This window comes from Adiantum capillus-veneris, chromosome 9 (assembly GCF_014529385.1).
Source record: "Adiantum capillus-veneris isolate H3 chromosome 9, ASM1452938v2, whole genome shotgun sequence".
In the NCBI taxonomy this organism is placed as follows: domain Eukaryota; kingdom Viridiplantae; phylum Streptophyta; class Polypodiopsida; order Polypodiales; family Pteridaceae; genus Adiantum; species Adiantum capillus-veneris.
The window spans coordinates 110958554-110982237 of NC_140939.1; the positions used below are offsets into that span (position 1 = coordinate 110958554).

The window sequence follows — 23684 nt, forward strand, 5'->3', positions numbered from 1 at the left end:
ACTCAAGAGAGGACACATACGATCATAGGAAAGATCACTTCTCTCTACACACACAAGCATGTACATAGTGTCACAAGCACAACACAGACACTGACTAGAGAATAGAAGAGAGTAGAGAAGGAAAGAAGCTCTTCATTTGCATGAGCATACAGTACAAACTAAAAAACTTAAGCTTGCTAGAGATTAAGGCAAAATCCCTTTCACATATTAGGAACGTGATATCAATACCTGGAGCTTCGAGCCCATTCTCCGACCAGACAATAGTTAAAATAACTAGTTTAGGATACAACATAAAATTCATATTAGTATGTGCTATCATAGAAATAAAACATCACATTTAGCATCTCCATTTGAACATTTGAGAACTAATATGATAAATACACACAATGTATGGACTTGCAATTGGTAGCTCCAATAAGGGCACAAGCTTGTATGCTTGCTCTTCACCTTGTTTCAAGAAACTATTACATGACCATGTTTGGCCTCTTCATGATTGACTTCTGCAACACCTTCCTCGACATTCCCACAACATTTTCAAAATAGATCCTATAATGCTCAAAGTAATTCTTCTAGATTTCTCATAGCCAAGTTAGGCCATGATCTTCCACTTTGATCATCTTTATCTCCATTTACAATGGTTGAACAAGTTTCGACCTGTTTGGCTAGGGTTGACACAACCCTAATTGGCATGTGTGCACTTTTTGCCACACAATAGCGTCTCTAGATGCATCACCTATGCTTGCATCTTCAGTGCATGTTGACATTTTGCAAGGAATACATGGAAAGTAGAATCGTCATGAGATTGTTAGTCAAGGGCTTTTAGAAAAAAGCGTTGTGCTTGGAAATGCTTTGTTTCACATGAACACCAATTTCATTGATTCACAAAAGTCCAATTGCATGAAGAGCGTCATGCTTCAGATGTCTCTTGGAATGTGCTTATTGCACGTGGTTCCTAATAGGGAGAAAGGTCGTGCTTGTCAAGGTGTTGATCGACATGTACACAAAATGTGGCGCATTTATGAAAGGCCAACTTCTATTCCAAATCCTATCTATTGGAATGCACTTGTTTCAAGATAGCCTTAGTAGGGGAAACGTGAGGAAGCTCAAGGTTGCTTCCATGAGGGAAAGAGGGGTTCTCTCCATCAGCTTGAAAGCACTTTGCATTGGGAAAGCTTGTGGCATTTTGCAAGAAGTCCAAATTGTGCAAAAAAAATTCAGGATGAGATGAGCAGTCATGCGTTGTTGGAAAGACTGTTCTACTTGGCACCGCTTTTGTTGACACACATGCCAAATTTGGCATTGCTGAGATGTCGTGGATGAGCTTCCAAATAAAAATGTTGTCAGCTGGGTTGGATTGATTGCAGGATATGCTCAACACAGGGAAGGTCAACAGGCCGAGTTGGACCATTTGCAAAGAATTTTAAGAGGGGGGTTGCTCGGTTCCTAAGGCAGACACAAAGAGAGTACCCATAGAAGGCTGGTCGCACTCTGTGCTTTTGCATGAGATGATTCGTCACTGGAGACGATGGGTTTTGGGAGCTTTCCATAGCAATGAATGATGTGACCTCATTATACCACTTTTTGTGCATGCATGGAAACAGTGAAATTGAAAAAGAACAATGACCCAACACAATCTTTTAAGTAGAGAGATGGAGAACCGTTACGAGTAAATTCAGAAAAAATTCTAGAGCCTAAGTCAGTATTACACAATCAAGGTAAACATGACTTGAGAGCACTTTGGTGGCAACTTTTCTATCTTGGGAAACATGTTTAGTCTTTGGATCACATGGGAGAAACAAATACTGGTGCTCCATCTGTGTTAAAGTGCAACTCTGTGTACAAATAATGAAGAGGACGCACCACTTTAAAAAATTTATCATTAAAATAACCAAGCTTAAACATGCACTCTGTGCCCTCAGCAACAGCAACAACAATCAGCTCAAAATAATCACATCAAAGACCACGTTTATGTCGTTTGATTGAGCTTCTATTTGTTCTTGGCAAAGGTCCCAATTTTTACCCCCCCCCCCCCCCCAAAAAAAAACTCACAAGAGCTTTAGAGTCACCTTTACTTCATTTTTTTTTGGCAAGAGAGAGATCCTTCCATTAGTTAAGAAAACTGCCCAATGGGCTACAATCTGCCCCTGCTAGAGAGGGCTACATCAAACCTGTGGGGAGACTCTCCCTAGTCACCTTTACTTAACGAATATTTGAATCGTAACTCAATTAGCCATCCAATCCCTCATCAATGCAGAAAGAGTTATCTGAATCAGGCAAAGTTTGTGATCATAATGTTTGACATTAAGGACCACAAGGAAACTGAGATCCGGCCAGGGGGGAGCCACGACCATGTAACCTGACCACATGTTCACAACTAAACCGCAATTGTGTAAAAATGTGCCGATTTGGTGTCTCACATAAGCTGCACCAACTAAATTCTTGGCCACCAGAGAGTTCAAACTTCACATTCATGTCAACCCTTCATCAAAAACAAATCTGCATTGCTTCATCTGGACGATACATAATGTATGTTGCCAGCCTCGTGGGTCGAACTTTCCAAAAGCTCGTGCAGTTATATTGGCTCCTTTCATTTGTGATATAAAAATACTACTCCAAATATGAAGAAACCAAACATCTGACAAAAGAAGGCAGCACAGAGTTTTAAGACCTGAGGGCAAAGGGGATTATGAAAACATCAACAAAAAGAAAATTGATTTACCATTGAGAAGCATGAACTGTAGTATGGGTATGCTGCACGAATAAATCTCTCATACTCATCATGCCTGAATGGTCGAACTGGAATCTGCAAATAACCAAAGGCTTCTATCATTTCTCTTGGTCTCAATAAAGACTTTATCTCACTGGTTTTCAAGCAGCAAGTACAATAGCTGGACTCCTCTATTTGAGGAGTATGTGGCTTGGCCAAAAACTGTACTTTTCTTACAAAATGGTAAGATTTGAAGCGATTTGTTGGCTCACCAACTTCAAACATTAATCGACTAAAAACCTGCGAGTGCAAGCCCTCTAGAGGGAAAAAGAAAAGTGACGTCTTTCCATGAACATAGCAAAGGCGTAAGCTTTACCTGTTTGCTGAGAGAGAGACTTGTGTACCCAAGCCTGTTATACTCCAGCTTGAATTGAAAAACTCCATAGACATCAGGAACTTGAAATGAAGTGTGATACAGACCCTGATATATGCCAATGGAGCCTAAGTATACAAAGGAGGCTAGCCATCCTTGCAAGAATAAAAGGGACCTTGTTGGAAAATTCACCTGTCCATTGTGTTCTAATGTCTTCAAAATATATGGGCTCATCATGTAAAATTGCACTTGAACATCATCTGCTACATATGGTTGCCAGTCCTTCCCCGTCCACTCATAAATCTCCAAAGAATATTCCTGCAAGAAAAGCTTCTGAAACTGGCCAAAATTGCTTGGATTCTTTCAAAGTCACATCATCTACACTTCATTTGATGCATTTCCTGTTTGATAGGAGGATAACTGATATACCTTGAGATAAAAAGGACAAAATGCATGGACCGATATACCTAGCCTTAAGCCAGTAAAAAATTGCAAGATAAGATTAAAATTGGCATTCTGGCATGGTGCCTCATGCTCCTATCACACTGCTTGTAGCGATGGCACCAGTAACCAGCATCCAATATGTCGTTGTACAGTGGTACAATATATGTAACATGCACAGTGCTGGTGCCTACATGCAATTTAACATTCTTCTGTAGAATATAAACTCACAAGATGATCAGTGATACGGTACATTTGAGGTTCTTGTAGCTCTCCAGCTTTATGGTGGCCAACATGGACTGCCTGCCAAGCCTTTGAATCAGCTTAAGCTTCAATAATGGTTTTCAATATAAGGTGAGAACTTTACCTTCAAATGTCCCCTTTCATGGAAGATCCACTTGCTGATCTCCTCTGCAAACTGCTGGTTGCCAGAACTATCATAACTGGATGGAGAACAAAAGAACGTTTTCTATCAGCGATTGCTCACATGATTATAATGGCTGCTTATAAGTTAATCACCTCTTTGAGCTTCCAAACTTTGTCACAGGTGACATAAAGAACCTGCCCAGGATATTACAAGCTATACAATTAAAGCCAACAAAAACAAAAACGGGTCATCCAACCACTGAAAGAGAAAACTTGGAATAATTTATATACTTGTTGCTGAACAAGGACAGTGAGCCGGATATCAAGATGCGTGCATTATTCCTTGCCTGCATACAAGCACTCAGCTCTTAGAACATCAGTATGATTTGTGTGGTAGCCTTCACAAGCGCACACAGTACAAGTAGAGACCTCTGTTACCAGATGAGAACTTGAGAAAACCAATTTACGAGATTCTAGGAGGCAGCCACAACAATACCTGTACAACAGATACCAAACTAATTTTTGATCCGCTTAATGCAGGTGGATCACCAAGCGAAACGTCAGGATTTGCAGAGTATGCCGACGACGAAGCCGATAATACCTTGATCACCTACACAGGCACAGCTCATCAAAGTCCAAAACAAAAAAACATAACCGAAACGGGAGGTGTGGTGAACTTGTACCAAATCGTTTGCAGGAGCCACAGAATGAGCAATCCCCTCGAAAAGCACGGGGGCCTGTACTACAATGGGTGCAGCATAAGTTATAATAATGGCCTGATACGCATGCCTTTGATATAAAAAGAGCAATTAATTCTATATGCATAAGCACACACCAAGAGAAAGTAAGGTCAAAATGTGAGGCACTTGTTGTAAACTTATTTGAAATCATGTATGAGTGCATCTAGTATAAACATTTTTGCAAGTTGACCACAAACGACAAAACGTGAATCGATTCTTGCGATTGCCACATCATCTCCAGACTCCTGCTCGTAGAAAGCTAAGCCCACCAAGACCTTCACCTCATCTGAGACAGTTTGAAGACATTTTTCCTGTATGGAGAGGGTGTCAACCACTTTGGCATTGAGAGCAGCAGCCCTCTTCTCTATGAGAATTATGTCGCTTGCTCTTATATCACCTATCCGAAAGCTCTTCATTTCAATGAGACCTACTGTAGTTGCTGCAAATATACTACCTTTGACATTAGGCTGATATTTTTCTGCAGAACCGTAAGCGCCCCTTACTATTCACTTCGTAACATTTGGAAAATAAATTTACAACAAACACTTAAGAGAGAGTAGAGAGAGAGAGGGTTGAAGATGGGCAACCCTCCCCTCCGAAGGAAATTGTACTTCTGCTCAATCCAATTCTGTTAGGATTGAACAATTACAATCAACCCGATAGTGAGTTAAAGTAGCTCACAAATCATAGATCATGCAAGATGTCATAAGTCATGTGTGCCCATGCATAAACATAAACCAATCATAAGAGGAAATCTACCAATATATACATATATATATATACGAGGGAATTTCAACCCATTTTGAAGAGAAGGTAGAAGGGCATCTTCTGGGTCGCATCCATGGTGAAGGGAAAGCTTGTAACCAAAAGAATAGAGCTGAATATTCAGATTTTTGAATTTGCTGCAGTAAAAACAGCAAGGTTGAGGAAATGGGTTCCTTCAAGAAATAGAGAAGGGAGATGTAGTGAGAAATGGTAGGGGTGGTGTAGAGGCTTCTTGGGTGAATGGGTAGAAATTTCAATTAGGGGGATCATGCTTGAGTGTGGCAAAATGATTGTATTTATAAGTGAAGTATCCTTGAGGACAAAAGAGAAAAGAGGAGCCAAGTGTCCAACCACATGTCAAAATAAGTGGATGTTAAGAGACAGACCAAACGGGCATCCACCTGGTCAGGCACATAGCCGAACACCACATTTGTACTCTATTAGTTTTTTGAGCTAGTGTAGTGATACTCTATGTAAATCCTGATTCCAGAGTAGCAGGTCAATTCCCCGAGTTGTAATGCTGTCATGACATTTGTAAAAGTCCATGTGAGCTGGCCACTCGCCATTTAGAAAGCCCTAGATATAAAGGTCAATAACTTTAATGTGAAAGGAAGCTTATCTTTTAGAGAAGAAAGAGCTCTGTTGTACGTACGCTCGAGCTACTGAACTGCTCCAACTTGTAATCAACTTTTCTAATGATTGCGTAATCAGTTTTCACTTTCAGAATGTGCATTGTGTTCCTCTCTCTTTGCTCTTTCATTGAAGTGTAAGCATTGTCAATTTGGCTACGGTTCGCGCGTACGCGTCTGTGAGTCTTAATTGCAAATTTGAGTGCTTAAATCACTGTTTTTAATCGTTTTGACCATAGGAGAGTGTTCTTAGACCATAGGGCGACAATTCTGGACTGATCTGTTGCAATTTTCAGGACCTTTTTCATGATGGGTCATGATTCTGGTACCTTGTTGAATTGCAATCAAACTTGGTAGGATAGTGCCCCTAGGTGTCCTATACCTCCTCCTAAAGTTTCGTTGCATTTCGAGTCCGTTTGAGTGCCGAAATGACGTGATGACCTAGAGATGTGAGAAAGGACATACACAGATTTCCCTGATCATTGAGTGTTAGTTTGCTTGTAGAGTTGTGTTTGCTTGTTAAGGTTCACTTCTTGAGATGGACGATCTCAAAGAGTCGCCATGCCCCATCCGAGTGACTTCCCTAAGTATTGACATTCGTCTGTAGCATAGCTATCGGGTACTAACATAATATCAATACTCAGGGAAGTGACTCGGATGGGACACGGAGACTCTTTGAGATCGTCAATCTCAAGAAGTGAACCTTAACAAGCACACACAACAACTCTACAAGCAAACCAACACTCAATGATCGAGAAAATCTGCCCATGTCCTTTCTCACAGCTCTAGGTCATCACGCCATTTCGGCACTCGAACGGATTCGAAATGCAACAAAACTTTAGAGGAGATGTAAGACACCTAAGGACACGATCCTACCAAGCCTGGTTTCAATCCAACAAGGTACCAAAATCACAATCCATCGTGAAAAAGGTCCTGAAAACTGCAACAGATCAGTCCAGAATTGTCGCCCTATGGTCTAAGAACACTCTCCTATGGTCAAAACGACTAAAAACAGTGATTTAAGCACTCAAATCTGCAATTAAGACTCACAGACGCCTACTCGGGAACCAGAGCAAAACTGACGATGCTTACACTTGAATGAAAGAGCAAAGAGAGAGGAACACAATGTACATTTTGGAATTGAAAATTGATTACCCAATCATTAAAAAAGTTGATTACAAGTTGGAGCAACTTAGTAGCTCGGGTGTACGTACAGCAAAGCTCTTTTTGTCACAAAGTGATGACGTGGCTATCGACAGCAGAAACCCTAATTTTTGCCAAGAACCCTAATTTTTGGAAACCCTAACCCTGACTTCTGGCTGAAATCCTAAAGTGATTGGAAACCCTAATCTGGCAGCTGATATGCCACGTGGCAACAGTACGGAATTGCGCCGGAATTTGCGGAGCTAGGAAAAGGCAGCAAGCGACGCAAATTGTGTTGAGCTTTTGGCTACGCAAGTGAATTGGAGAGAGAGAGCCGATTTGCTTTATTTTTGGCTCTCTTGAGAGGGAGAGAGAGAATTTTTGCTTTTGAACTGAAAGCTTTTGGGGCTCTGCTTTTGGGCATCCCTTGTAACCTTTAAATTAGTGGTTTAGGGCTCACTCTGCAGAGCATCTGGACGCAGAGTCTGAGAGTGAAACCCTAACCGCTCTTTGTACTTTAACATTGCTTTAATACATAAAGAAATATCGAAAGGGGCGCCAGTCTTTGGGGCCAATATCTCTAGGCACGAAACTCCGCCGGGCCAATGCAAATCTATTGTGATCTGTGAATTGTTTTAAAGTGGTTATTTTGTGCTGTCGTGATTGATTCTTGACTTGGAGTGTCCAAATCTGTTACTATGGTATCAGAGCATGGCCGATTTCTCTTCTACAAGAAATCTGATCCCCAATTTTTTTTTCCGCGGCACCTATGGCTTCACGCAACGATCAGTCGACTCCCTCTGCATCTGGAGATGCGGGCAAGGATCACGATGAAGATTCCGACAGAGAGTATAGCCCGCCTCAGCCTACTCAGGCAGAGCGACGAGAGATGGAGCGTCGTCAATTGATCAGCGATGCAACAAAGATGATGCTCAATTTTGCGAAGGACCCAAAATTTGCAAAGTACATGAGCGAGACTTCTTTTCGGGAAGTGCACGAGCAGTGGCAGAAAACCACTACGCCACCCCCGAAACCCGCTCTCAAAAAACATTCTGCTCACAAGAAATATTCAGAGAAGGAATTAGAAGAGGTGGTTGATGCACGGATTGCTCAACTTTTTGACGCGCAAAGAAAAGCCAAAAAGCACGGCAAAAAGCAGAAGAAAAGCATTGACTTCCCGGGATATTTGGGTCATCAATCGACATTTGACAAAGCAAAGAAACAGAAGAAGCGTGTTCACTTTGAAGGAGTACCCAGTTCTTCTTCTTCTTCTGACAGTTCTTCTAGCTCTTCAGATTCGAGCAAAGAAGACAGAAAAGGCAAAAAGCGAAGCAAGAAACAACGCTTCGGAAAGGGCAAGAAAAAGGCAAAGAAGGCTAAATCTCGCCCAAAGACTGACAGTTCTACTGAGGACTCCTCTACAAACAACTCAGATTCCGATCACGGAAACTTTTATGCGAACAAGAAGAATTTTTATAAAGCCAACCAGTATGACTTTCTAGAAGATAAAAGCAAGAAAGTCCGAGAGTTTAAGGAAGATGGACACTCGATCAAATTTGATACTTTTTCAAGATACTCAGATGCTTCGAAGGCTTTGTCTTTTATACAGCAGTTTGACATCGCTTTCGTGGGAGGACGCTACTCAAAGCACTCCGAGATTCGGAGAGCTGCCTCTTACTTTAAGGGGAATGCTCGCACTTCGTCGTCTACGCTTCTTTTAAACAAGACTGCGCTAGTTAAATGGCTGAAATGTAAGAAGCTTTTTATTTCTTCTTGGTTGACGCAAGAGTATGAACGAGATATACGAGCTGCTTGGAACCATCTTCGGATGACCACCATCTTCGGATGACCAAGAAAGATACAATAAATGCTTACTGTGATAGATTCTGGAGCTCTTTTCTACCCGCCTCTTCATTCAAGAAGATCTCGTTCATAGAACAGATGGAGCGGTTTACCTTGGGTCTACCTACAGAGGTCCGAGATCACTGCTTGGAAAAGAAGTCAACTTCTATTCAGGAGTTGATGAGTCATGCGAAGTGGGGCTTTGCCATTCACTCTGGCAGTCTGACCTACCCCATAGATGAGGCCATGATACAACGAGCCAAACAGACTTCTAGGAATGAAAGTAGAAAGAAAAAGAGCAACCCAGAGAAAAAGGATGCACAACCCAAGCTTACTCCTGAGGAGAGAGCTCGCTTCATCAGAGAGGGGAAGTGCTTTGGATGCGGGGAACATGGACATATCTCCGCGAAGTGCCCTAAAAAGGCCCCGAAAGAACAGAATGATAAGAACGACAACAAGCCTAAGAGTTCGAGAGCAGCTGAGGAAGGTGGCGGAAAAGACAGATAGAAAAGTAGAACTGGTACCACATGGCGTGGGACCTGCACCGAATCGAATGAATGAAAGTACAAACTTTGCCGCTTTTTGGGGCAAAGTGAAGGATCAAGAAGCTCTTTTGAAGGAGCCAAGGCCAACTTCTTTTCACTTGGAATTGGCGGCTCGATTTGGAATTACGATGAACTTCAGTTTCTTTACTCATTCTTTTGGGAGAGAACTGAACGATGGATACAGGTTGAATATGTTTTGACTTGAACAAAAGAACGCCAAGATTTTTTCTCCACACTCATGCCGATTGCTTTTTAGAGGGCCTGAAGATCAAACCATTGATCTGATACCTGGAAGCACGCCACCGAATCGGCCACCTTACCGTGTGAGCCGAGTACAGAATGATATTGTGGTGGCAGATGCTTTGTCTCGGAAGCCGTTGGTTCTCGCTATTTCCGCGATACATCATAGGAGCTTCGAGGATATGGTCGATCAGTATGCCACGGATACAGATTTTGCAGATATTTTCACGCGGATACGAGATGGGGAGACAGTAGCAAGAAACACTAATTGATGAGAAAAACCATGTTGTGCGTTACACAGCCGTTGAGGGAAAAGGTTATGACTGAATGCCACTTTCCACCTTTTACGGGTCACCGCGGCATTGCTACCACCATGAAGGGGGTAGAGAGATACTTCTTTTGGCCGAGACTCGAAAAGGGTGTGGAAGAGTTTGTGTAACAGACTTGGACACTCCAAGTCAAGAATCAACCGCGACAGCACCAAATAACCACTTCAAAACAATTCACAGATCACAATAGATTTGCACTGGCCCGGCGGAGTTCCGTGCCTAGAGATATTGGCCCCAAAGACTGGCGCCCCTTTCGGTATTTCTTTTTATATTAATCAATCATCAAAGTACAAAAGAGCGGTTAGGGTTTCACTCTCAGACTCTGCGTCCAGATGCTCTGAGAAGTGAGGCCCTCACCACTAATTTAAAGGTTACAAGGGATGCCCAAAAGCAGAGCCCCAAAAGCTTCAAAATCAAAAGCATCAGTTCTCTCTCTTAGAGAGAGTCTCTTTTTTTAATTAAAAAAAAGCAAGTTCTCTCCCTTTCATGCAAAAAGCAACGCCCAAAAGCTGCCAGCGCAAATTGCGGCGCAATTTCCGGAAAATCCGTACAACCCTGCCACATGGCACTGGCGCCAGAAATTAGGGTTTCAGCCAGCAGTTAGGGTTTCCAGAAATTAGGGTTTGCTGCGAATTAGGGTTTTTGGCAGATTTTAGGGTTTGCAGGAATTTTAGGGTTTCTGCTGTCCGCCACATCATCACTTTGTGACATACCCCCCTCTTGAAAGCATTGTAATCGACCGCGATTACACCTGCAAAACCGACAAAAGCCATAAACCGTCTTAGCAGACACTGACTGTTAGTACCTACGTACTAGGAACACACATCTAGCACATGTACAAAATCGACAGTCACATCACAGGACATCACATGACATTCAACATTCATTCGGATCTTAGACCATGATTTATCGGCAATGTAGCTAGCAATCACATCTAGGTCCAATCGGGACCTCATCGATGTCCGATTGACTAACCCCTATTGCACCCATGTCTATTCGAGATCAAGTAGACCAAAATGCTGCAGTCATTTCGTCTATCAGTTCCTGCACTCACAAGAAGTCAAGAACAAATCAGTATCATAATCAGGAATTCCATTTCATAAAGTCATCCAGCAGAATACTGTCAGCTCTCAGTATCCCTGAAGCTCAAAGAGACATCAGTGACTTTAGTATCAAAATCGAGGCATCTGTTGACAAAGGAGCGGAGTAACTCCCCTCTTGTGCATCCCACTGCACCAGATCTTCGGCCAAGCTGAGTTTCTGGGTTCCGTTTGGAGTAGACTATGCTAAACCAAAACATCGAGGTAAAGTTTCACAATCCGAGGAGTCTCTGCTAGGTCCTCCTCCTCCATCCACTTCGCATCAAATGCAAGAAAGTTCTTGAACTAAACGCAGAGTCTGAGAGTGAAACCCTAACCGCTCTCTTGTACTTTGATGATTGATTAATATGAAAAGAAATACCGAAAGGGGCACCAGTCTTTGGGGCCAATATCTCTAGGCACGGAACTCCGCCGGGCCAATGCAAATCTATTGTGATCTGTGAATTGTTTTGAAGTGGTTATTTGGTGTTGTCGCGGTTGATTCTTGACTTGGAGTGTCCAAGTCTGTTACAGTTTGTGCGCAATTGCTTAGTATGCCAGAAGGTCAAGTTTGACGGGCATAAGGCACAAGGATTGTTACAGCCTTTACCCATACCCACCCACCCTTGGGAAAGTATTGCAATGGATTTCATTTTTGATCTCCCGAGAACACAGAATGATCACGATGATTTTCCGATTACATGGCATGCCTGAGACGATTGTCTTCGATAGGGACCCCAAATTTACGAGTTTGTTTTGGAAGGCAGTTTGGGAGAACATTGGCACGCGATTGCAGTTCTCGTCATCGTTCCACTTGCAGACTGACGGGCAATTTGAGATTGCCAATTCAATGGTTTTAGATTTATTGAAGTCTTGTATCTCAGATCAGAAGACTCGATGGGAAAAGTACTTACCTTTGGTGGAATTTGCCTACAATAACACGATACACTCTTCGATGGGGAAGGCGCCATTTGAGATTGTTGAAGGTGATGCGAAGGTTCCACCCTTCCTAAGCACGAAAGATAAGATTTTTAAAGCGGATGAATATACGCGAGATTTGGATACGGCTTTTGCCAAGGTTCGCGAGACTTTGCAGAACTCTCAAGAACAACAAAAAAAGGCAACGGATCGCCATCGTCGCACTTGAAAGTGAAGGAGGATGATAGGGTGCTCTTACGTTTTGAGAAGGCACACCTAAGAAAGAAAGGGAAAGGAGAGGCTTTTTCCAAAGCGTAGTATGCGATACTACAGACCTTTCGAGATCACTGAAAAGATAAATGATTTCTCCTTCCGACTGAAACTGCCAGATACTTGGAGGATTCACAATGCATTCCATGTGAGTCTCTTGAAACCTTTTAAGGGTGATGTGTCTGATGATGGGAAGCCTGATGAGCAACCCGAAGTGGAAGAAAACGAGGAGATCCTTGTTCCTGAACAGATTTTGGCACATAAGGATACTAAGACTAAAGGTAAAGTTCGAAGGCGGTTCTTGGTTAAGTTCAAGAACTATCCTGCATTGGATGCGAAGTGGATGGAGGAGAAGGACCTAGCAGAACTCCTCAGATCGTGAAACTTTACCTCGATGCTTTTGGTTTAGCATAGTCTATTCCAAACGGAACCCAGAATTCAGCTTGGCCGGAGATCTGGTGCAGTGGGTTTGCACAAGAGGGGAGTCACTCCGCTCCTCTCCTTTGTCAACAGATGCCTTGATTTAGATACTAGAGTCACTGATGTCTCTTTGAGCTTCAGGGATACTGAAAGCTGACAGTATTCTGCTGTATGACTTTAATGAAATGGAATTCTTGACTATGATACTAATTTGTTCTTGACTTCTTTTAAGTGCAGGAATTGATAGACGAAATGACAGCAGCATTTTGGTCTGATTGATCTCGAATAGACATGGTTGCAATAGGGATAAGTCAATCTGACATCGATGAGGTCCCGATCGGATCTAGATGCGATTGCTAGCTACATTGCCGATAAATCATGCTCTAAGATCCGAATGAATGTTGAATGTCATGTGATGTCCTCTGATGTCTAGTAATTTCCTGTGATGTCATGTGATGTGACTGTCGATTTGGTACATGTGCTAGATGTGTGTTCCTAGTACGTAGGTACTAACAGTCAGTGTCTGCTAAGACGGTTTATGGCTTCTGTCGGTTTTGCAGGCATAATCGCGGTCGATTACAATGCTTTCAAGAGGGGGGTATGTCACAAAGTGATGACGTGGCTACCGACAGTAGAAACCCTAATTTCTGCCAAAAACCCTAATTTGCAAAAACCCTAGCTCTAATTGTTGTTTGAAATCCTAAAGTGGTTGGAAACCCTAATCTGGCAGCTGATATGCAACGTGGCAGCAGTACGAAATTTCCGAAAATTGCGCCGGAATTTGCGGAGCTGGGAAAAAGCAGCAAGCAACGCAAATTGTGTTGAGCTTTTTTGGCTACGCAAGTGAATTGGAGAGAGAGAGAGAGAGCTGGTTTGCTTTATTTTTGGCTCTCTTGAGAGAGAGAGAATTTTTGCTTTTGAACTGAAAGCTTTTGGGGCTCTGCTTTCGGACATCCCCTGTAACCTTTAAATTAGTGGTTTAGGGCTCACTCTACAGAGCATCTGGACTCAGAGTCTGAGAGTGAAACCCTAACCGCTCTTTGTACTTTGACATTGATTTAATACATAAAGAAATACCGAAAGGGGCGCCATCTTTGGGGCCAATATCTCTAGGTACGGAACTCCGCCGGGCCAGTGCAAATCTATTGTGATCTGTGAATTGTTTTGAAGTGGTTATTTGGTGCTGTCGTGATTGATTCTTGACTTGGAGTGTCCAAGTCTGTTACACTTTCTTCTCTAAAAGATAAGCCTCCTTTCACATTAAAGTTATTGACCTTTATATCTAGGGCTTTCTAAATGCCAGTGGCCAATTCACATGGACTTTTACAAATGCATAGTGACAGGGAATGGCCATTTTCAAGTCCCCGTTCCCCGTTCCCATCCTGATTTTCCATTCCAGATCCCCGTTCCGTGTTTCAAACGTGAGTATCCGAAACAAGGAATGGCATTTCATGCATGTTGTCGTTCCCCGTTCCGATTTCTCGTTTCGGGTACTATGTACAAATGTCATGACAGCATTACAACTCAAGGAATTGACCTACTACTTTGGAATCAGGATTTACATAGAGTATACTACACTAGCTCGGAAAATTAATAGAGTATAAATGTGGTGTCCGGCTACGTGTCTGGCCACGTGGGTGCCCATTCAGTCTGTCTCTTAACATTCCCCCCTTCCTAAATCGTGTCGTCCCTTGACACGACCTTGTGTAATCTTGTTATAGGTTTGTCTTCAGCTTTGTCTTCAAGGTTGGTCTTCATCCTGGGAAGTGCGTTGTCGTTGATGACTCTCCCCTCTTCCTTGAGTGATTCGTATCTGCCATGTTGTTGATACGTGATTTGATCTTTGATTTTCTAGGCAACTTTTCTTCTTGTTGTAGAGTCTTCTCTTTGTTGCCAGTCTTGGCCACCGTGCAGAGGGATTTTCATGTTTTGAGTTTGTAGAGCTGAACCTCTTTGTGGCGTGGACTTTATGATGGGTTTGTTTTCCATGTCCACTGCAATTTAAGTTGTCTACAATAGGTCACACATTGAAGCATTGTGGGAGCTACTTTTGATTGTTGGTGATGAGTCTTTTGTGGAAATTGTCATTGCTTGTCGTTGTAGGTCCTTGCCATTTTTTATGGAGCTTTGTTGTCGACCTTGGAGATAAAAAGATTCTCTTGATAAGCATATGGAGACCTGCAGTTTTTGCTCCAAGTCGTTGATGATTAATTTAGGTAGCCATTTCCTTAGTGTTGATGTAGAAGGAATATATACAAGAGTGTGGTGATGGGTGTCTTTAGATTAGGGCTTGAAAACCTGGATAACCAAAGGTAAAAAACCCAGTGGGAAAAAAGTGCCTTGGTATACGCTCTTATTGGAGTTGAGCATTTGGACTTGAAGTACCTGTCATGCAAGGTGAGTGCTTGGGAGAAACAAAGAAAGAGTGCTTAATGCAGGTGCCAATTATGGGACACTCTATATGCTTATGTAAAATCTTCAAAAAAAACCATACAATGCGAAAGATAGAGTTGATTGGTGCTTCAAGGAACAAATGTAGCACATGTGACATCAAAGGATGTCTCAATAGCTTCCATGTTTCCAAGAAGGGTTTTCGATGCAGACGCTTGTCCACTCATACCTCATTGTGCTGAGTATGTGAGTGTCTTTTGGACTTCCTCCTTCACTTACCACTATACTACAATGACTTCGACTCGTATGCTCACCTATACCAGCATGAGTGACACAACATAATTATGCTCAACTCTTCTAGCTTAAGCAGTACTTAAGAGTAGCTACGACGCTTAGACCACAAAAAATATTACATAAAGTTTGGGACTAACGCCTCGCTCATTTAGTGGCTTAGCTACCCGACTCTGACTTTTATGCCATGTATTTTTAATGGCGACCTGGACTTACCTATTCAAGGCCAGAAACCCAATTCTATAAGTTCTGAAAATTTAGGCCTCTTCCATTATGTTGGTCATTGGATGCCACCATTTTGTCGAGTAGGCTGGCATATTTTGGCTCCTCTTGACTTGCTTGTTTGTATGTTCACATTGCTTTGTGAAACAAGTCATGCAGCTCTTATAGGGACTGATGTAGTTTTTGCTTTGAGAAGTGGTTGAATCTTTGTGTGGGTTCTTTGTGTTTGAGTTTCCACAAGCAATTTTGAAAACCATCTTGTTTTTTGTGGCATTTTACCTTCTTCTATAATTTGATGGACACTAGGCTTTAGTATCCAGACCTGATGATTTCCGTTGTAAAAGCCTTGCTTTTGTAGCTGAAGACGAGTTATCCATCTAGAGTTCTTAGCACTATCAATGGTGACTGGCTGTTGGCTCTTCCTGTTGATTGTGTACCTTTGGGTAGAGCCTTGGTGCTTCTTGATTGATCTTTGTTGTTCCAAGTTGAGCTACAAGTTTTGGTAACTATATTCGTGTGTTACCTTCATAAAATCCTTGTGCTTCGAGTAGCTTGACTAGAATCATCCACTTGGGTAATTTAACTAGCGATTGACTTTGGTACCCAAACTTGTCGCTTTGTTTGCTTCTTCGATCTTTTCTTTTGATGCCTTTTGCTGTTGTTCTTTCTCCTGCTTGAGTTGTTTGCCTTGTGTTGATAGTGCGTCTTGTTCTTTGTAGAACTCGCTGGTTGAGGTGGGTAGATCCAGGCTATTACTTTAGGCTTTTTGGCCCAAACATTAGCGTTTCCTTGGAAGTAGCCTTGAGCAATGATTGACTCATTTGATGCTACCCACCCAATGACCTTTGGTTGTTGATGTTGAACTTGAGCTTCATGTATCCAAACTGGGTCTTTGACTTCAATGTGCTCTTTGGATACCAATACTTGATTGAAATTCTTCGGCTTCTTTTGGATGCCTTTTTGTGATGGAAACTTTGGTTGATAGAATTTTTGTTTCAGTTTCCATTGCATTACCGATGGTTTGGCTCTTGATGTAGAGGCTACATGGGAAGTTTGATAGAGGCTCGTTGAGGGTAAAGTCGTCTTGCGAGGTTGATATACTTCAGTGTTTACCTTTGCTTTATCTTTTTCCACGATGGTTGGTTGCTCCTTTTTTGCATTGACTTGAGGTGCTTTTGGGGTTTTTTGTGGTGTTGTTGTTGAAGATTTTCCTTGTGGTTGAAAGAAGATGTTCGTCCAGCTTTCTGTCACGATCAGACTCTCTTTGATATGATGGGAGTCAATTATGTGGAAAGTATCCTTATACTCTTCGGTACTCAACCTGAGTACGGCCTCGACCATGCCAAAGCTAGGAATTGGCATTTTTAAACTTGTGTACAATCTCCTCTAGCTCGGTGATGGGCGGCTTTCCCATCATTATCCACGTATCATAAGACATTAGATTCTTTGTTGCTTCTGGATCTATCACAGCTGAGCATGTGATTTTGAGTCCTCTTTCTCCGCATATGCTGAATTTGATCATCATAGGAGACAATTGATCTTCTTCCTTATCCTTGTTCTTCTTTTGATCTTATGTTTGTTGAACGTTTGACATTGAACTTGGAAACTTTTTTCCTTTGTTTGCTGGCTTCTGGATCTATCACAACTGAACATGTGATTTTGAGTCCTGTTTCTCCGCATATGCTGAATTTGATCATCATAGGAGACAGTTGATCTTCTTCCTTATCCCTATTCTTCTTTTGATCTTATGTTTGTTGAACGTTTGACGTTGAACTTGGAAACTTTTTTCCTTTATCTGCTTTCATTTGCATTTTTTCTAGAGTGGACTTCTTTGAAACAACTTTTGTCGATTCTTCAAGTATGTCAATGATGACATATTCTCGTGGTTGCTCTGCTTCCTTCGTTTGCACTTTGGCACCATACTCCAAGACGTAGCTATCTGTCTCAACTTTTCTGTTTTTATACTCACAAACTTTGTTATCTTCCTTCAACACCTTTATTGTAAATAAGGGAATTATGTCAAAGCCATCTTCGTCACAAAATTTGTTACTGGTTACCTCGTTTACGCAGACATCAAGAGTTGCCAGTATTTGATCCCATCTAAAGGGTTCAAACAACTCCTCTGGGAATGGTTCCTTAATGTAAGCTTCATCTTCTACTGAACGCTCTAGGATGCAATCTTCTTTTCTAAGACTCCTACATCCTGATAGAGTGTAATTCTTCCCCCGAGGTTCGCTCTACATCTCTATAACTATGATCTCTGACATTGATTTTCGTTGTGACCTCTTTGTGTCTCAAGTAGATATAGTCATAGCCCCAGTCTTGTACCATTTTGAGCTAACGCATGAATGGTCTGCCCAATATGATGTCAAAGTTGCTGCTCTTGTCAAAATTCATTATGGCAAAGGTATGCTCATACTCTATGCCACACGAGGATACAATGATTTTTTCTAATATTCCTATCGATCTCTCCACGTATCCATCCGCTAATTGCAATTTCAATCGAGTTTTCATACCCCATTTTTTTCATATTTCTTTGGTTGCAATGGCAATTCCTGCCCCACTATCTAATATAGCAATCGTCTTTACTTCTTTGTACTCAAGTGGTAAGGTGGTAATTCCTTTTTCTCCTTCACAATAGTCACCCACCTTATTTACTGGTACTGGCTTTGTTTGTTAAGGTGTCATCCATGTTTTTGTCCGCAAGTTGGTCATGCAAAGGGATTTTCCAAGTGTTTGTCCATTTGGCCCCATAGATGCGGTCTAATTTTTAGCATCTCTAAGAATAAAGTGTGCATTATATAGGAGAAGACATCAATTCGTGCAAGCTCTTGGTATCTCTCGTTTTTGGCGTGGCTTTCCACTCAGAAGGTACCATTTTAACCTCCGTTTTTGGAGCATCTGGAACATGTGGTCTCATAAGAGCTTGGGCCGCCTGGATGAGCTCCTTGCACATTTGCAACCTCTCTTTTTCACACCCTGGATGAGGATACGTCAGCCATCTATCCTCTTGGGTTTGATTGGGTTTTAGCCTAGCTTCATAGGCCTTCAAAATTGCACCTAAGGGTTCAAAGACTTCGTCGACCAAAACTGAACCTCCCGAGTTAGTTTTTGACTCTTTAGGTCCCTTTGCGTTTTTCTTGATTTCTTTCTCTCGTCTAAGCTGTTCTTTTGTTTGATTCAGTTCAGTTTCGAAAGCAGCTTTCTCCTGTAGCCTTTTTGCTTTCATTTTGTCTCGTTTGGATTTCCATGATTTTCTTGCACTTCTCATCGAGATGTTTTCAATTTTTGTTTGAGGTTGCAATTTGGGTTCCTCCTCAAAGATTGAGTTTTTAGCAGCTTCTTGAGCTTGAGCTCGAGTCATCACGTTTAAAAGAATGGCGGGTTCTACCTCGGATCCGCTTGAAGAAGGTATCACGCCTACAACATTCATTGTTGCTTTCCCTTCCTAGTCTGGATTTTTAGCACAGTGTTGGCGTAGATGGTCTCTTCCACAACATTCACAGAATACAAATACTTCTATTTGTGGACCCTTGTTTGGACAACTTCGTGCCCAATGGTCACCTCGACATTCATAGCATGGACCTTCTTGTTTCATAGCTTATGATACAACCAATGGTTGTTCTTGTCTAGTAAGAATGTTCTTCGAACCATACTCTTGATTGGCTATGAACATGAACGTATTTGCATCCATGGAGTACTGGTTTCTCGTGGGTTGTGGCATATGTGTTGGCTGAGTGTAGTTGACTACAACTCTACCATCATTCAAAAGAGGTGGTTGTTGTTGCCCTAGCACTTGTTGTTGTCACAAACAGGAGCGCATAACAATATAAAATATACTCGGATAAATAAAATTTATCACTTAATATTGAAGCCAAAGGATATAGAGAGAAATAGATAGAGAGAGAGAGAGAGAGAGAGAGAGAGAGAAAATCGACACAGTACTGGGGACCAAAAGATGGGCTGGTCCCCCCCCTTAGAGAGAATCCTTTATTAGGGAGAATCTTTTTACAAGCACGAGAACCGGAGAAAACCCCTCCGTTCTAAATCTCTGAATCGATGGTCGTTCCTTCCCGTAAGGGAAATCCAAGAGACGAGCTCTCAATCCTTTTTCCGTTTGCACTCGGAGTCGAGACTCCGCAGACAATTTTCGAATTCCGTTCCCGAAATTCCCAAGCGTAGGCCGAAGCCTTCTCGCTTCTCCTTCACGATGAAGTACTTGCAAACACACACACAAACACGCGACAACAATTCGTATGGCGAATCCACAATAGATACCTGTTGCTCTTGTACGAGAAAAGCGACTTCCGTGCTTCGTAGTCTCGCGATCTCTTGCGTTATCTGGCGGCAGAGTCTTCTGCTGACGTTGGTAACTCCTTTCAGTGAGGGCATGTGGTGCTTTTATAGCTCCTTGGCCACGGCACGAATAGCTGCTCGCTTAGAGAACGCGGCCTTTGTTTTTTTCTTTTTTTTTCTTTTTTTGCTGCTCTACCCGAAATAGGGAGAGAGAATTCGCTAGCTGGTTTTGTTGCTTTATTTTCTAAGTGGCTGCCCACTTATTAAGTGGACGGCCAGCATATTTTAAAATTGGTCTGAACCTGCCCAAAAACTCAATAAAACCTTATAAGTTTAAAACAATGCTTTTCACGACACTACCCAGGCGTCCTTGGATGCAACCACATGCACAAATTCAATGCAAACATAGATTCCTCGCAGGAAAGCGTTTGCTCTTCCCAAAAAACTCGTTAAAATTTTCCGCCTTTTAAGAAAAGCTTCTCAGAACCCATCTTTATTCTTGTGCTTGTGTCTTTACGCGTATTCCTCTTTTCCAGTTCAGATTTCCTCTCGACTATGGATATCCCCTTTCCGATGCACCCGTCACCCACCTTGTGACGCATTAGGAATACCCATCACCTAGTCCTTTCCTACCGAACTTACGGTACAATCCCCTTCACGATGCTCTATGTCACCCATCCTATGACGCATCAGAGATGTTTGTTCCCGGATGGTCGGATACTTCCTACTGATGCTCCCTGTCACCCATCCGTTGTGACGCATCAGAAGTACCCGTTCTTGGTGGCCTTACAGATATTCCCTTTCACAGTGCTCCTGTCATTACTTTGAATGGCGCACTAGGGATGCTCTGTACTCAGATGTCTCCAGTGAGAAAAACCCTCTCACTTAAAATTCCAATAATTCATTCAGAATTATTTTTCTGTCAAATAAAGCCAATTTTAGCAACATCCCTCTCACTTATAAACAGTTCTCCTCAACTGTAGAGATCGAACTGAACTGCAAGGAGAAACCGGAAAATTTCAAATCTTGCTCAATGGTGAGTTGAGCTAGTCCTTTCTCAAAAGAGAACTTAGAAATTAAATTAAACAAAAATTCAATAATTCGATACTTACCTTACCGGTTCATGTCCTTCCTCTAGTACCTCAAGGATATCCTTTACCAATCATTAACTTACGAGCCACATAATAACTCATCATTCACGTCTTTCCGAGAATCTGTTAACTCACTTTCGCCTTCTCAACCTCGAGAAGAATATTCCTCCTAGAAATCAATCTAGGTATCTGTCCTTGCGCATAATCCTGCGCTGTTAGTCCAGAGGGTATTAAACCTCTTGTGTCCTCCCACATAGGGAATGCCCAAGTCATAGAGCATTAAGCTCGATGTCTTTCTTTCACAATTTGCGATCACCTTAAAGAAGGTTTCCTGAAGGACATCTACAAATTTGTGAAGAACTATGATAATACTTTGGCCGTGCTCGGGAGTGGGGGGGCCTCTAATGATGGCACTTCTACGTCAAATTTTTAAGCGCTTCGCTACATCAACAGCTTCGAATCAGTCAACTGCACCTCCGCGGAAGAAATTCAAGGAGAATGGCGAAGGCAAAGGTTATCGTACCGAGGATCAAAAGAAGAATCAATGCTATGATTGCCATCAGACGGTCACTTGTATGGCAACAAGGATTGCCCAAAACGAAGAAAGAATCCAACAACGTTGTACCGTAGGTACGTACAAATCGGATCCATACGGTACAATCCATATCGTACGGACTAAATCCATACGGTACATTTGTATAATACACATCAGTACTGTACGGATTGAATCTGTTTGGTTTTTTAGTTTAAAAAATCACTAGTGCGATGCTGGGTCTTTGGGCATCAGTCTAAGCGCTAGGGAAAGGGCCATATAATAGCCTCTAACGTTATTGTGTGCCTTTGTATTATTTACACAGACATCTGTGTTTTACAGAAACTATGCAGACTAGTTGCAACCTCATACTAGCGGGAAGAGGGCCCGTGTCATGCACGATTTTCTGAGGATGTTAATGGTACAGAATATGTCAAAACGGCTTCGGTAGACCACCTTGCCCTCGTGTGAGCATCCTCAATCTTGGATCAAGGAGCAACAAAAGCTGGCAGAAATGAGATTGCTTGCACTCTTATTGAGTTCAACATCTCCTTCAATCTATTGAGAACTAACCGATGGAAAAGGATGGTGAAGGCTACTGCTCAAGTTGGTCCCTTATATACATTGATTGGCTTAAATTACAAGAAAATGCACACGACGATGCTTGATGAGCAAAAGGCTTTGATTGACAAGGCTTTGGTTCTAGTGGAGGCAAGATGAAAACACTTTGGGTGCCCCTTCATTTCAGATGGTTCAGAGGACATCTGAGTGTTCTACGAATGATAAGGTGATCTAGAAACACCCAATAGAGGGGGTTACAAGCACGGCATTACAAGGTATAGACTTGCTCAAGAGGAGAGAGAATCGACGCGCTGCACGTCACTACTACTCATAAGTAGGATCGATCAAGAGAGTACCACCATGCATATACAAGGGGAGTGTCTCACCATTTGTTAATGAGAAGACACTATCCCAAGCCACCAACCCCCAAGTGGAGGACAACAAGAAGAAATACTTAGATGCATCCAAGATAAGCCCAGATTCACCCTTAAAGGAAAGTGCAAGGTATAGACTCATGGTAGTCACCCACAAGACAATATAACCATCAGCTCCATCATGCATAGTATTGTCCAAATCTTACGACATACCATAGACTTTGTCAATGCCGAATACTGAGTGTCGAACAAGTTACCACCCCCAAGGATCCTCTCAGGAAGTTGTAAGGTCGAAGGAAAATTCCACATAAGGAGTAATCACTAGCAGAGGAACCAAACAAGGCATTCTTCGCCTTCTTTTTAGAGATGAGAAACGTTTTTTTAAATATTCAAAGAATAGGCTCAGCAAATAGCACGTGTGTGTGTGTGTGCAGAGTTTGGTTTTTGCATGCTTTGTTTTCTTCATGCTCTATAAACTGACTTCGACGTGAGTGTGTGTGTTGTTGTTTGGGGGGGGGGGGGGGGGGGGGGGGTAGGGGGGGGTATATAGGGTTTTCTTTTCGTTTGATTTTCTCGGTTTCTTCTTTTCCGTTTTCTTTTATTGTGTTCCTTGCTTTCCTCGATTTCTTGAGTTCCCCGCTTTGGGTTGTTTGGGTTTGCTATTGTTGGCCTACCACTCTGCTCTCGACTTGCTCTACCAAGTTTCTACATCAAGCCTCCTTCAATGTCTACTTGGAGTTCTCTCCCCAACTCTAAGTCTTCAAGAGCCATGTTTAGCAAGTGGACTGGTTTCTATCTTGGTTGATAGTTCCTTGTTAAAACTTAACTCCAACCTCCATTGCAATGCTTTGTTGCTCATCTTCTGGCATCCTCTTGCAATTTCTTGGTGATTTCCATTGCCTCCTCCCTCATCATCATCATCGATTGCTCTCTCCCTTATGCTTATCCATTGCCTTCTACTACTAGATCATACCAGTTGGTGGGCAATGCTCGGCGTTCGAGCTCTTGCCATTGCAGATGCTCCTTGTCCTTCTGACCGCCGAACGCTTTTGGTGGTTCAAGTTTTTGATATACAATAGCAAAGTTGGTTTTTGGTGGAAGTGCCAATCTTTCAAAGGC

The 23684-nt window shown here is 42.3% G+C and overlaps 1 protein-coding gene across 1 annotated transcript in view; it reads right to left on the reverse strand.

Annotated features, from left to right (window-relative positions):
* Positions 1-2058: 2058 nt before the first annotated feature.
* Positions 2059-23684, reverse strand: part of DGL1 (dolichyl-diphosphooligosaccharide-protein glycosyltransferase 48kDa subunit family protein) — a 59976-nt gene continuing 38350 nt past the window's right edge. Inside the window, exons 5-14 of the mRNA XM_086519943.1 lie at positions 4571-4624; positions 4384-4497; positions 4179-4234; positions 4041-4082; positions 3889-3964; positions 3753-3824; positions 3273-3398; positions 3084-3188; positions 2720-2803; positions 2059-2635 (exon numbers count right to left, since the gene is read on the reverse strand). Of these exons, the coding sequence (XP_086376069.1) occupies positions 2588-2635; positions 2720-2803; positions 3084-3188; positions 3273-3398; positions 3753-3824; positions 3889-3964; positions 4041-4082; positions 4179-4234; positions 4384-4497; positions 4571-4624 (777 nt within the window). The 3' untranslated portion in view covers positions 2059-2587. The remainder of the gene's footprint in view (positions 2636-2719; positions 2804-3083; positions 3189-3272; positions 3399-3752; positions 3825-3888; positions 3965-4040; positions 4083-4178; positions 4235-4383; positions 4498-4570; positions 4625-23684) is intronic.